The sequence below is a fragment of the Lathyrus oleraceus genome, chromosome 2 (genome assembly GCF_024323335.1).
Source record: "Lathyrus oleraceus cultivar Zhongwan6 chromosome 2, CAAS_Psat_ZW6_1.0, whole genome shotgun sequence".
NCBI classification, from domain to species: domain Eukaryota; kingdom Viridiplantae; phylum Streptophyta; class Magnoliopsida; order Fabales; family Fabaceae; genus Lathyrus; species Lathyrus oleraceus.
In genome coordinates this window covers 447,033,079-447,048,294 of record NC_066580.1, presented here as the reverse complement: position 1 = coordinate 447,048,294, position 15,216 = coordinate 447,033,079, and the positions used below count along the sequence as shown (strand labels likewise).

Sequence of the window (15,216 nt, the reverse complement as noted above, 5' to 3'; positions counted from 1 at the left end):
ACAAGACTGATAGAATCTCTCTCTTATCTCTGTAGTAACTAAGAAGAAGCATTAGACTTTCTCCAATAGGTAAGTGCACTTACACTAGAAAACTCTTGTTCATGCATCATTCTTGAATATTTATTGAAGTAAAAATGTAGTACATAGTGTGTTTGTTGTATGTTTGCTACTGTACGCATTATATCATGCTCATGCATTGAGATTTTATTGTTTGGAAATTAAAAATGCAGTTCTGGTTTTTGCCTTGCCACGCTTTGTACATTGAGGTTTAGGACGAGATAATGATACCATTAGATTCCTTGCAAAAAATAGAGCAATTTAGGTTCTTATGGTTTTCAATTTCATGGAAAATTGAGAGAATTTTGGTTGTTTGAATTTTTGAGAAAAAATGAAAAGAAACATGCAAGAACACAAGGAAGAAGATGATGAGTTGGTGCCATTTTCCAATTTCTTGAACTCTTTTATTATGTATATTAGTGTTTGCGTTTTGTTTACTGGATGTATCACCGCCCAGCGGTTAGAGTGTGTGTGTTAAGGCTTTGTGTATGCAAGAGGTTTGGGGTTCAAATCATGCTTGTCCCAGACCCATATTCATTGTTTTTTTTTTGTCTATTTATTTTTGTTATTTTTCATAACTTCAAAGACTCATAACTTGATGATCCCTAAGCCTTTTTGAGCCACTCTTTTTGCTATATGTTCATAATTTTGTCTATTTTATTATGGTGAAAAGAAATTCCAGAATTTATATATTTTTCACATACTTATACTTGTCTAAAGTTGGTACCTTTTTAGGATTATTTTAGGATTTCAAATGACCTTCTTTGGTTGATACTTTAATTTTTCTTGATCACCATGACTTGTATGAATGTTGTGAATCATATATGAACTTTTTTTTTGATGTTTTTAATATGTGTCTCTTGGTTTTTACCTAATTTTGACTTACTTTAATGTATGCTTACATGTTTATGTGCTTTGAACTTTTGTTAATATGCCATGAAATTTTGTGTGCTTATTTTCCCATTGATTCATGATTCACATGTCATTATTTCATGTCTTGTTGGACTTTTGTGTGCATGTGTTCCCCTGTGTTTGTCTTTGTTTATGTGTTTAGAAATGCTTTAAACTTATAGTAACATGTCTTTGTATGACTTGTATGCTTACATGTTCAAACTTTTTGTATGATGTTGAACCTTTGTTTGTGATCATATTGAACCTTAACATGCATTTATTTAATACCTTAAATTATTTTCATGATCAAGTTGATGTTATGTCTAAACCATTGTAACACCCCAAAATTTGCCCTCCTCATTCATGCATTCATTTCATATTGCATTTCATCATGTCAATCAGAATTAGATCCGAAAAAAAACAAAAAAAAAAACAAAAACAAAAACAAACAAAAAAAGACGAAAAAAAAATGAAAAAAAAATGAAAAATGAAAACGAAAAAAAAATAAAATAATAAATAATAATAATAATTTTTTACAAAAAAAATAAATAAATAAAAATAATAATAAAAAAATAAATAAAATATAATAAAAAATTTTGGACTTGGGTCTCTCTCATTTGAGCCCACAAAACCATGAAATTCAGTCTATAAATACCAAGGCTTCACTTGAGAAAAAGGGAGGGAAGCAAAATACTCTGAGGTTTCCTTGGAACAAAACCCTGAGGCAAAAGATAGTGAGAGAAGACCTAACGGAGTTCAGAGCAGCCTCCAAACCCTGAAGGGAACTCAACTACACAGAATCACCTCTGCCTCACATAAACCCTAAAGATTGTTTTGTAAACCTCACGGGTGCAACTCAATTTCAATCAAGCTCTCCAATCAGGTTTGCCATATTCCCATTATTTTACGCCTTCAATTTGAATGTTCTAAATGTGTGATGTATTATGAATGGGTGAAACCTATGCCTTGAATGTTTAATCACATGATTTCTGAAGTGTATGCCACAGGGTTTGAGGTTTCTGAAACCATACTGTTGATCATGAAAAAAAATGCTTATGGTGTTTCACTAACCCTTTTGTTGAATTTTTGTGAGGGCTCACATGACTTTTGCAGGGATAACTTGCGTGGTTTCCCACTTTATTTGTGGGATAACCCCTGGAGGTTCATTCCGATTACCTGTACTGACTCACTTTTCTTTGATGGCATTAGCTTGGAAGGATCTCAGGGTTTCCCATTCCTCTAATTGCTGTTACTTCGGATCTTTATCCGCGTGGTACTTTTACATTTTTCCCGCATTTTACTGCTTTCCTAGCTGGAAGACCTCGATAGGAGGCAACGTTGAGCCCCTTGGTGGCATTTTACTTCAAGATACATGTTTTGTGTTTTGTATTCATATCCCTGCAGGTAGCGCGGTTCCTTCATCAAGGACTGCCTTTTTGCCCTCGAGCATCCCAAACCCTAAAACCCAAAGCAACACGTTAACTCCTTCTACTACAGGCGAGTAAGTCTCTAAAGGTCGAGCATCCGGTAGATTGCGTAGTGACGTCGTTCGTCCAAAACCCAATCCATAACCCCATAGTTAGCCGAACTACGTTTTGCTCTGATTCTCAGGCCAGATGAGATACGTAGGCATAAGACGCGATGTCTTAGCGAGCACACATCCCCCAACCCATAGGTCAGCCGAGCTACGAAGACTCTGATTCTCATATTCAGATGAGATACGTATGCAATGGATGCGACATCCGCGCGAGTCATTTCTCTTAACCTTTTTAGTAAATAAACACATTAGGTAAACCCATACCCTTTAGACAAAAACCACAAAAGTGGATCCCGTAGAGTACTATGGATGCGTAGGGGTGCTAATACCTTCCCTTCGCATAACCGACTCCCGAACCCAAGATTTGGTTGCGAGACCCCGTCTTGTCCTTTCCTTTTTTCAGGTTTACTTCGAGCGTTTCCTTTCCCTCCTTTGGGATGAATAACGCGCGGTGGCGACTCTTCTGTCTTTTTCTTTCGCCGATTGTTTTTTTTTTCGCACTGTATTTTTCAGGTTGCGACAGCTGGCGACTCTGCTGGGGACCCTAAGAAGTTGACCTCTTGCTGGTCCATCTTCCCTAAGCGAGTCCCTCCTAGCTTTTGTAGTTTGTTTGTTTATTGGGTGTTCATGCTTTTGTACAGTTATTTATTTACCTGCTTTACCTTATTGCATTGTGTACATATCATTGTTGTATCTGTTGGCCGGCTATGGCTGCTTGGTGATCTTTGTGAGATGAGTTCTATACCCGAACTCGAGTGCACTTAGGATAGGAGAATGGCATAGTCCTGTCAACTTGTGTGGAGTATTCCTTAGCGAGTTGACTTGCAAGCCCATTCACTTGGTGGAGGTCATGTTGAGATCAATAATGTCACATAAGTAAGTTGTGGTTAGACATTACTTGTTCCAATATAGACCTAAGAAGCCAAGGACCTTAGTTTACCTAACCCATCTTGGCCTATTCGTAGGACGTAGTGCGAAAGTCGTTCAAATGTAAGATTTGATACGATTGTTACGCGATACTACACTCATGAGAGTCTCTCTTGAGAATATTGTTAGAATACGAGTAGTCGTTCCTCTGATAATATCCGAAAGATGGGATTATGACTATGGGAACCTTTTGTAGAACATGTTTGGCAGGTTTAAACCTTAGTACACTCCTTTTGGGTGGTTCTTAACCTAAACTCCATGCTCGTGACTTGCAACAAACCCTTGATTCATGGTTAATCCGATCAGGTATCCTTAATATCAATGAAACTCGGGTGTTGATAAGGTGTAAACCATAATCCACCAAAATGGGTGGTTGATATTAAGGATAACATGATCCATCCCATGACCTTTGTTTGGTGTGCTCTTAATTTCTCTCCAGGCAGTGCAACCTGACAGATGTTCAAGCGGATCCATCAATTCTGATTGACATGCCTTTGCATTGTATAACATCATCTGCATATTTGCATCCAACATCTCGTGCTTATTCATTTGCAGGGTATTCCCTTTCAAAACGGGGGTGCCTTAAAACTGAACAAGCAGTGCATCGCATACCATGCATATTAACCCTTGTCTGTTTTGCAGGTGTCACCGCAGTGTCTAATGTTTGTTCCCTGTATCAGGCAGTTATTGGTCCCAAGCAAGTTCACAGATACCCGACAAAGGAAAACCGTCCACGACTAGCGATGGACCAAGTACAGAAAGAGCTGGCTGATATGCGTGAAAGGATGGATCAGTTCATGACATTGATGACTGGTATGGTAGCAGGTCAGGAAAAGCTGAGGGAATTGGTTGAGCAACCGAGACCCGATCCGGAGGTGGAGATACCAAATGCTGAGGGAAACCCTGGTAACCCTGGGAACGCTGATAACCCTGTGAACACTGGTAACGCGGGTAACGCAAATGCTGATGGAAACCCGGGTAATGTTGGCAACACAGGGAATGTTGGAAATGGTATTGGCGGAAGGTACAATGTGAATCAAGGAATTCGGATTAACGGGCACCCCGTTACTGAAGATTGTCAGTATGATCAATTTTCTTTGCACGACGAAGCCCTCGAGACCACTCGCCGTATGGATGAGCTTGCTGAGAAGCTCAAATCTTTGGAGTCTCAAAATTCCTTAGGTTTTGATGTCACAAATCTTGGTCTGGTTCAGGGAGTAAGGATTCCTCACAAGTTCAAACCCCCTACTTTTGAGAAATACAACGGGGCTTCTTGCCCTCGCACTCATCTCCAATCTTATTTGGGAAGGTTGGGAGCTCACACGGAAGATGAAAAGCTGTGGATGTACTATTTTGAAGACAGTCTAACTGGAGCTTCTCGTGAATGGTATTCTCATTTGTCTCGTACTACCATCAAGAGCTGGAAAGACTTGGCAGAGGCTTTTGTCAAGCAATATCAATACAACTTGGACATGGCTCCAAATCGGACCTTGTTGCAAGGTATGTCTCAGACTGCCAAAGAAACCTTTAGGGAGTATGCTCAGCGTTGGAGACAGATTGTTGCGTCCGTCCAACCTCCTATGTCTGAAAGGGAGATGGCGGACATGTTCATGAACACTCTTCAAGGCAATTATATTGAGAGATTGGCTGCTTGCCCGTCAATCAGCTTTGCAGAGATAGTAATTGCTGGAGAAAGAATCGAGAGTCTGTTGAAGATGGGCCGAATTCAAGACAATAGTGTTTCCAACCCATCAGGTCCCAAGAGACCGTTTGCTGGTAACGGTCAGCGAAGAAAAGAAGGCGAGGCAAGCGTTGTGTATGCCGGCAGAGGCAGGGGTAGAGGACGCCCTAATTATTACCAAGATCAAGTGGCCGCAGTCACTATTCCAACACCTGTTCCTCAACCGCAATATCATCCGCAACAACAACCCAGGTACAACAATCAACAACAAGGAGGTAATCCGGGTCAGCAGAGACACTATCAACAACGTCCAAGGCAGACGGACCGGGTCATCGAGCCAATCCCAATGCCTTATTCAGTATTACTTCCCAAGCTGATTGACATGAATCTGGTTACGTTGAGAACTCTGGCCCCACCAATCGATCCCAATAATTTGCCTAGAGGTTATGATGTCAACGCCAGATGTGCTTTTCACTCCAACGCACCTGGCCATACTACAGATAATTGCAAGGCTCTCCAATTAAAGGTACAAGATTTGAGAGATGCCCAGGCTATCAATTTTGCTCCGGTGCCTAATGTTATCCAGAACCCGATGCCGGCTCATGGCGGCCAGGGGATTAATGCTGTCGAAGTGGTTGAAGCTGGTAATGCCCAAGGCTGGGGCAAATTTGTGGAGCCAGTCATCAAAGAAGACAAGTTTGGATTGGGGTATGCTCCGGGATCTCAGAAGAATGAAACTGGTACTCTCTCCAGCGGGGGTTTGGTTTCTCCCCACATCGTCAATGCTGCAGATGAAGACAAGGCTGACAGCGACTGTGACTTAGATAGCTGGATTCGCCCGTGTGTCCCAGGAGAAAAGCTCGACAATTGGTCGTCCGAAAAACCGTCCGGGTTACTCTGCTGAAAGAGTGATTTTTATTGTTTTCCTTTTATTACATGCATAATAAAGTCTTACACTTTGCCCAAGGTGTAACGGCTCATTTGTAGGTCCATCCATTTAGTTACGTTTCGCAATTATTTTTATCATCAATAAAGGACGGCTTTTGCAAACAATTTTGTGTTCTCTTTCTTTCAGTTTTTTTTACTTTTTACAAAAAAAAATGGCAATGTTTCTTTTTTCGTTTTTCCTTTCTTTCAAAAAAAATCTCTCATTCTAAGGTAAAGCATGATCCTCCATCATGCAGAGCCGACCACTCGGATCTCACTGCTAACGACACTGCTATGGCCAAGTATGACTTCGACAATCCTATCTATCAAGCCGAAGAATGGGCTGAGGAAGTTTGTGAATTGCCTGAAGGGTTAGCCAGATTGTTGAAATAGGAGGACCGAGCTATTACACCTTATCAGGAGGTGATTGAGACCGCCAACATCGGTACCGAAGACGACAAGAAAGAGATCAATATCGGGGCCAGTCTATAGGCCGAGAGGAAAGACCGTTGATCATGTACTTGACTGTGTTAGAAAGGTCAATGGGTTGTGTGCTCGGTCAGCATGACGAGTCAGGTCGAAAAGAGCATGCAATATACTACCTTAGCAAAAGTTTACCGACTGTGAACAAAGATACTCATTGCTCGAGAAAACTTGCCGCGCTTTGGCATGGGCTGCTCGCCGACTAAGACAGTATATATTGACTCACACGACTCTATTGATATCAAAAATGGATCCAGTCAAGTATATTTTTGAAAAGCCAGCATTTACCGGAAAGGTTACTAGGTGACAAATGATACTGACAGAGTATGACATCTAATACACTTCACAAAAAGCCATCAAGGGAAGTGTCTTGTCAGACTATCTTGCAGAGCAACCGATTGATGATTACCAACCTATGAGGTTTGACTTTCCTGATGAGGACATCATGTTTCTCAAATCGAAAGATTGAGAGGAACCACTCCCGGAGGAGGGGCCTGACCCTGAATCCAAATGGGTTATGATGTTTTATGGGGCGGTCCACGTCAATGGTCGCGGAGTTGGTATAGTGTTGATCACACCGGAAGGGGGTTCATATGCCATTTGGTGCCAGAATAAGTTTTCCCTGCACCAACAATGAAGCCGAATACGAAGCTTGTATCCTAAGACTTGAGGAAGCCGTCAATATACAGATTAAAACCCTGGATGTATACGAGGATTCAGCTTTGGTCATCAATCAAACCAACGGGAAATGGTGCTATGCTGGAACTACGTACCCAGAATTGACGTATCTCGGTCAGAGACGAATGAAGAAAGCATTTGGTCAGAAAGTACGCCCTCGGGGGTATCAAGTCGGTGAATTGGTACTCAAAAGATTTCTTCCTCCCAACACAGATCACAGGGGCAAATGGACACCGAACTATGAGGGTCCGTACGTGGTTAAAAGGATTTTCTATGGCGGAGCTTTGATGCTAACAACCATGGATGGCGAAGGATTCCCGTCCCCTGTCAACTCAGACGTAGTTAAAAAAAATACTTCGCATAAAATTGACCCGCTGGACAAGTAAAAAGAATAGTCCAGGCAAAAAAAAGGGCATCCCGACGAACCAAAAAAAAAGAGAAAAGGTTCGGGCAAAAGTTAGGGATAAAGAATAAAAAAAAAGAGTACACCCGATGAGTCGAAAACCCAAAAGGGCGGCTCAGGCAAAAATGGGTATCCCGGTGGATTGAAAACCCGAAAAGGGGGCGATCCAGGCAAAAGTTAGGGAATAAGCGAATGACTATGATCTGAGTTCATCAGTGTTATATCACCGTTTCATTCAATCCGGCAATCTTCGAAGGTTAAAGATCGACTAATCATCCACTTCAGAAAGCAAGATGAGCAGAGCGTCTTGAGGACATACGAGCCATAGCAGAGTCGAAACTCAGTGGGACCCCGTTTCCACATTGTCATTAGGATAGTTCTCTTTTTTATAGCGATCACCTCTTTTTAGGGATCAGCTTCCTGATACCCTCGCCTATTCCTGGAACAAATTTTCTCCCCATTAAGAGTCGAATAATTCAGTTAAAGAGCCTCTTTATTTTTCATTTATCAGTTTGTTTGCAAAAATGTCCGAATTTTTGATAAAACATATTGCATATGAACATAATGGTGGCTTTTGCAGATGATTTGCACAGGAAAACATTTAAAATTGCTTTGAATGTGCTTAATCCCGAACGGTGAATTCAAACCGAGTAATTCCCCCGAGGCATACGTGTATTTTTGGTTGCAGGTCACAGGAACCGGATGCCAAGTCATGAATCCTCATCCCCAAGCGGTTGACAAAGTCTCTCCTCAGCAGAGCATGTTCCCCAACAGAGTTGACAGTATCCAGACTGTCTATCCCCAACAGAGTTGACAGTATCCAGACTGTCTATCCCCAGCAGAGTTGACAGTATCCAGACTGTCTATCCCCAGTAGAGTTGACAGTATCCAGATTGTCTATCCCCAGTAGAGTTGACAGTATCCAGACTGTCTATCCCCAGCAGAGTTGACAGTATCTAGACTATATATCCCCAGTGGAGTTGACAGTGTCAGACTGTATCTTCCTAGCAACAGCGGAGTGGTTGCATACCCAACGGACAAGAGGGTGGTGTTCCCAGTGTTCATCTCATCCCCAGCATTATTTCTAACAGATTTGTTCTAATCCCCAGCTAGAGGACGATTAGCAAGTTCATATCCCCAGCAAAGGTCGTTTCCTACGACATTTCCCCAGGAAGTGTTTTCCCCACAGACTCTCCTCACAGAGCCTCGCCGAGAAAAGTTTCCATAGTTGATACTCCCCCCGCAAGGTCAACTTTTCAAGCAGCCAATTTATTTTTGGTGGCTCATTGGTCCCGGCAGACGGATCATTCCCCACAAAGCATTCAAGGATTGATACAGCGATCTGTTCCCTACCGGAGTTTGCTTCCCCAAGCAGATTTCTTTTTACACCATGCATAACATTTGCATTTGCATGCATATCATATCAAGCATACACATAAGCTGATAAACAGGTTCTTCCAAGCAGACTGAAGAATTACTTTACAACCAAGGTCATGAGATCCAGCCAGAGGATCAAGCGTGAGTGATCCAGCCTGAGGGTCATTTTGAAGATTCAGCCTGAGAATCGTTTTCCCGTGATCCAGCATGAGGGTCACTTTTTGAAGATTCAGCCTGAGAATCGTTTTCCCGTGATCCAGCATGAGGGTCATTTTTGAAGATTCAGCCTGAGAATCGTTTTCCCAAGAGTCAGCCTGAGGCTCAATTTGAAGATTCCCCAGTGAAGTCGCCTACAAGCTTTATTTCCCCAACAAGTCTAATTGAGGAGTCGTTACAACATGTTCTAGCCCGAAGAATATGTACGAAGCCCAAAAGTGGAATATTCTCGAAGCTGCATATCTAATATGAAGGTTGGGTTTAGATTTCAAAAGAGGGTCAACCAGCGCATGCCTCAGATACGGGATCCTAATGATGGGAATTTATCATCAAAACAATCCAGATCTAGCCAGAAGATCGAAATAGATTCAGCCAGAGAATCGAAACAATTCAGATCTAGCCAGAAGATCGAAGTAGATTCAGCCAGAGAATCAAATTAAGTTCAGATTCAGCCAGAGGATCGACACTCCAGATCTAGCCAGAAGATCAAAGTCAGGTCTAGCCCGAAGACCGAAAATGGATTCAGCAAGAGAATCAAAGGAAATAGATTCAGCCAGAGAATCGAAACGAAGGAGATCTAGCCAGAAGATCGAAGAAGATCTAGCCAGAAGATCAAAATCGTATCCAGCCCGAGGATCAAAATTAATATCCAACCAGAGGACTAAATTGAGTATAGGTTCAGCCAGAGGATCGAAACTCCAGATTAAGCCAGAGGATCGGAAGGAAAATAAACAGCGCGGTGTATTTCCGCGTTTTTTGTGGTGTTCTCGGAGCGCAAATTTTCGGTCTATCTTTGGTATTCAACCACAGCTCACCCCGTTTGTCTGATAAGCTGTTCGCTTTCATCCTACTCAGGTTAGCTGATGATTGAATAGGGGCAGCTGTAACACCCCAAAATTTGCCCTCCTCATTCATGCATTCATTTCATATTGCATTTCATCATGTCAATCAGAATTAGATCCGAAAAAAAAAAAAAAAAAAAGACGAAAAAAAAAATGAAAAATGAAAACGAAAAAAAAAATAATAATAATAATAATAATTTTTTACAAAAAAAATAAATAAATATAAAAATAATAATAAAAAAAATAAATAAAATATAATAAAAAAATTTGGACTTGGGTCTCTCTCATTTGAGCCCACAAAACCATGAAAATCAGTCTATAAATACCAAGGCTTCACTTGAGAAAAAGGGAGGGAAGCAAAATACTCTGAGGTTTCCTTGGAACAAAACCCTGAGGCAAAAGATAGTGAGAGAAGACCTAACGGAGTTCAGAGCAGCCTCCAAACCCTGAAGGGAACTCAACTACACAGAATCACCTCTGCCTCACATAAACCCTAAAGATTGTTTTGTAAACCTCACGGGTGCAACTCAATTTCAATCAAGCTCTCCAATCAGGTTTGCCATATTCCCATTATTTTACGCCTTCAATTTGAATGTTCTAAATGTGTGATGTATTATGAATGGGTGAAACCTATGCCTTGAATGTTTAATCACATGATTTCTGAAGTGTATGCCACAGGGTTTGAGGTTTCTGAAACCATACTGTTGATCATGAAAAAAAATGCTTATGGTGTTTCACTAACCCTTTTGTTGAATTTTTGTGAGGGCTCACATGACTTTTGCAGGGATAACTTGCGTGGTTTCCCACTTTATTTGTGGGATAACCCCTGGAGGTTCATTCCGATTACCTGTACTGACTCACTTTTCTTTGATGGCATTAGCTTGGAAGGATCTCAGGGTTTCCCATTCCTCTAATTGCTGTTACTTCGGATCTTTATCCGCGTGGTACTTTTACATTTTTCCCGCATTTTACTGCTTTCCTAGCTGGAAGACCTCGATAGGAGGCAACGTTGAGCCCCTTGGTGGCATTTTACTTCAAGATACATGTTTTGTGTTTTGTATTCATATCCCTGCAGGTAGCGCGGTTCCTTCATCAAGGACTGCCTTTTTGCCCTCGAGCATCCCAAACCCTAAAACCCAAAGCAACACGTTAACTCCTTCTACTACAGGCGAGTAAGTCTCCAAAGGTCGAGCATCCGGTAGATTGCGTAGTGACGTCGTTCGTCCAAAACCCAATCCATAACCCCATAGTTAGCCGAACTACGTTTTGCTCTGATTCTCAGGCCAGATGAGATACGTAGGCATAAGACGCGATGTCTTAGCGAGCACACATCCCCCAACCCATAGGTCAGCCGAGCTACGAAGACTCTGATTCTCATATTCAGATGAGATACATATGCAGTGGATGCGACATCCGCGCGAGTCATTTCTCTTAACCTTTTTAGTAAATAAACACATTAGGTAAACCCATACCCTTTAGACAAAAACCACAAAAGTGGATCCCGTAGAGTACTATGGATGCGTAGGGGTACTAATACCTTCCCTTCGCATAACCGACTCCCGAACCCAAGATTTGGTTGCGAGACCCCGTCTTGTCCTTTCCTTTTTTCAGGTTTACTTCGAGCGTTTCCTTTCCCTCCTTTGGGATGAATAACGCGCGGTGGCGACTCTTCTGTCTTTTTCTTTCGCCGGTTGTTTTTTTTTCGCACTGTATTTTTCAGGTTGCAACAACCATGTCTTACTTCATGCATACACATGTTCATTCATACTTATTATGACATCCATATACATGTTCATGAATTGTTATGTCATTCATCTTTGCGTCTTTATGATGATATATCCATGTCATTCATATTCATGTAACTTTATACATCTTTGATTGATGTTGTTATACCTTTGTTCATGTTCACATGTTGTACATATGTGTATACATACCATGCTTGATATTATTATGATCATGTTTTCATATCTTTATTAATGTCATGCTTGCACATCTTCTTTATCATGTGCTTATATTTGTTGATGTCATGTATGAACATATTCTTCATTTGATTATCTTTGTGGATGTCATGTTTGAACATCTTCTTCTTCATCCTTGTTTTTTCTTGTTGATGTCATGTATGAACATCTTCTTTATTTGATTATCTTTGTGGATGTCATGTTTAAACATATTCTTCATCCTTGTTTGTTCTTGTTGATGTCATGCTTGAACATCTTATTTACCATTTGTTTATCTTTGTTGATGTCATGCTTGAACATCTTTCTTTATCATGTGCTTATATTTGTTGATGTCATGCTTGGAGATCTTATTCGTCTTGCTTATATTTTGTTTATCTTTTTCCTAAATTCAAGGGAAAGACATCTTTATTGACTTAATGACATAGGTAGTTTAGCAATCCCTAGTTTCCCTTTGACCTTGTTAGAGTCATTCTCACTTTCAACTTAGATTCAAGTAAGAGTTACTTGGTAACTCTTGTAAGTATGTTTGTTATGAACACTTACTTCCACCTTTGGAACCTTGATCACTACCAAGTGTTCTTTCACCCTTAGTTAGGTGAACTGCGGTTGCTCTGATTCCATCCTTATAAGGATACGTAGGCACATGACCGCGAAGTTTTGGCGAGCAAACTTAATAAAACCTTTAGGTCCTTCCCAACAAAACATTTCCAAATAATAGCAAAAAAATAATAACATGACACAAATACTTTCAAAAGGTTCCTATAGGATACTATAGATACTGAGGATGCTAATACCTTCCCTTAGTATAACCAACCCCCGAACTTTAGATCTCTTTGCATTGTTTTTACATTGCACAATTAAGGTTTTATTCGATCTTTTCCCTTTCCCTTGGATAAATTAATGTTCGGTGGTGAACATTTAATGTTTTGTGATTCAAGTTAATACAATAGCTCGATATCCAATTCTCACCGCGACAGAAATGGCGACTTCATTGGGGAGACATTGAAAGAGGGTTAAGCCTATTTTGATTATATTTGTGTTGTTATTATTAGTTGTTTTCCTTGTTTGTTTGGACCTTTGTTTTGGGTGATCAATTGTATGGTGAGGTAAGTCCTAACCCGGACTTGAATGTACGTAAATAAGATAGGATGTGGTATAGTCAAGAAGGCTTATAGGGAGTTTAATCCCGAACAAGCTGACTTAAGAATCCACCACTCATGTGGAGGTTCCCTTTACAATTAGTATTGTTGATCAAGCAATTGTGAAAATATATACTATATTGATTTGGATAACCTGAGAAGTTGAGGACCTTAGTAACTCCCTTTACCCCACTTGGTCTTTAGAATGTAGTGCGATGACTATGAAGGTGTAAATCCGAAATAGTTGATACGCGATACTACACTCAAATGAGATTCTCTTGAGAATATTATTAACTCCTGACTAATTGGCATGTTGATAATATCCCAAAGATGGGTCAATGATTTTTGGGAACCTTTGTAGAACCCGTTGTACAGGTACAAAATAAACCCATAGTACATTTGGGATGGTTAGACCCATGGCCTCATGCTCGCAATGTCGAACCTTTGAATCCTATTTGTGTGTGACCCTTGTTTGTGTGTTTGTGCATTCATGCATCCATGCATCATAAACATCATTTTTTTAAACAAAGTTTTCAAGGAACTTAGGAACTTTTATTGCAAACATTAGGTTTATCATGGATTTTGGAAGGAAAAAGACTCAAAAGTACACTTTCAAGAGTCCTAAGTTAGAAGACCTAAGGAGATTGGGATCTTTTGTTGTTGACACAGAGGCTTTCAGCAAAAGATATGGACATTTTCTCTCTCTTTTGAAGATCAACATGGCAGATGGACTTCTTTCTACTTTGATTCAGTTTTATGATCCCGTGTATCACTGTTTCACTTTCCCCGACTATCAACTTATGCCAACACTTGAAGAATACTCTCATTTGATTGGTGTTCCTATTTCTAGTCAAGCTCCATTTTCTAGTTTGGAGGAAGATCCCAAAGACCAAGACATTGCAAAGGCTACTCACTTGAAAATGTCAGAGATAAGAGATCACATGACCACAAAAGGAAAAATGTTTGGTTTGACAACTAAGTTTCTAATGAACAAAGCTCAGTATTTTGCTAGAATGAGGAGTGTGGATGCGTTTGAGGCTGTTTTTGCTCTACTTATCCATGGATTGTTCCTCTTTCCTAGTTTTGATGACTTCGTTGCCATGGATGCCATTAAGATCTTCTTAATAGGAAATCCAGTTCCTACTTTGCTTGCTGATGCCTATCATTCTGTTCATATGAGGAATTCTTACAGCGGAGGAATGATTACATGTTATGTGCCTATGTTGTACAAGTGGTTTATTTCTCACTTGCCTAGGTTTCATGCTTTTTGGGATCTTAAGGATGGTCTTTTATGGTCACAGAAGATTATGTCGCTCACACATTCAAATATTGTTTGGTATAGTCGTGACTATGATGGAGTTAGTATCATTGATAGTTGTGGAGGATTTTCTAATGTACCTCTCCTTGGTACAAAAGGAGGCATCAATTACAACCCAATCCTAGCTCGGCGTCAACTCGGTTATCCAATGAGAGATAAGCCAAAGAATATTCACTTGGAGGGTTTGTTCTTTAAGGAATGTGAAGATCACAAAGCGCTCAAAGAGAAGATTGTGCACGCTTGACGCCATGTTCATAAGCTAGAAAAGAAAGTCTTAGGGAAGACAAATTGTGTCTCCTTAGAACCTTATCTTAAATGGGTGCAAGATAGGGCCATCAACTTGAAAATGCCTTATCCTCGCCAAGAGCCTTTGCCTTTAGCTGACAAAGAACCTACCTATATCTTCACGACTGATACAGAGAAGTTGAAGATTGCTTTGACCAAAGCGCATCGAGAAAGGGACGCTTGGAAGAACAAGTATCAAATCATCAACAATGAGGATGAAGAACTTCAAAGGCAGTTGAAGATGAAGAATGAAGAAGAGCTCTCCAACAAGAAGAGGAAGGTGCAAGAGGATTTATTTTTCTATGGCGTTCAGTCAAATACTCCTTGGAAGTTGATCATGGACAAGCTTGTGCTCGAGAAGGCTGAGATGGAAGAACAAATTAAGAAGCTCAACTTGAGGCTACTAGGGGAATCTCCTTAGGACTTTACTTAGATTTTATTTAGCTTTGTTTATAACTTTTGAAAGTGTACTCAAATTTTGTAACTCCCTTTGATTA

General features: G+C 40.5%; 1 protein-coding gene across 1 annotated transcript; it reads left to right on the top strand.

The window, feature by feature from the left end:
• Nucleotides 1–13,691: 13,691 nt before the first annotated feature.
• On the top strand, nt 13,692–14,678 carry LOC127123654 (uncharacterized). The gene has a single exon (XM_051053855.1). It carries the CDS (start codon nt 13,692–13,694, stop codon nt 14,676–14,678), a length of 987 nt encoding a protein of 328 aa, XP_050909812.1.
• The last annotated feature ends 538 nt before the right edge of the window (nt 14,679–15,216 follow it).

Excerpts from the sequence above, each read along its gene's own strand:
- LOC127123654 (XM_051053855.1), top strand. The coding sequence starts at position 13,692 with ATGGATTTTGGAAGGAAAAAGACTCAAAAGTACACTTTCAAGAGTCCT.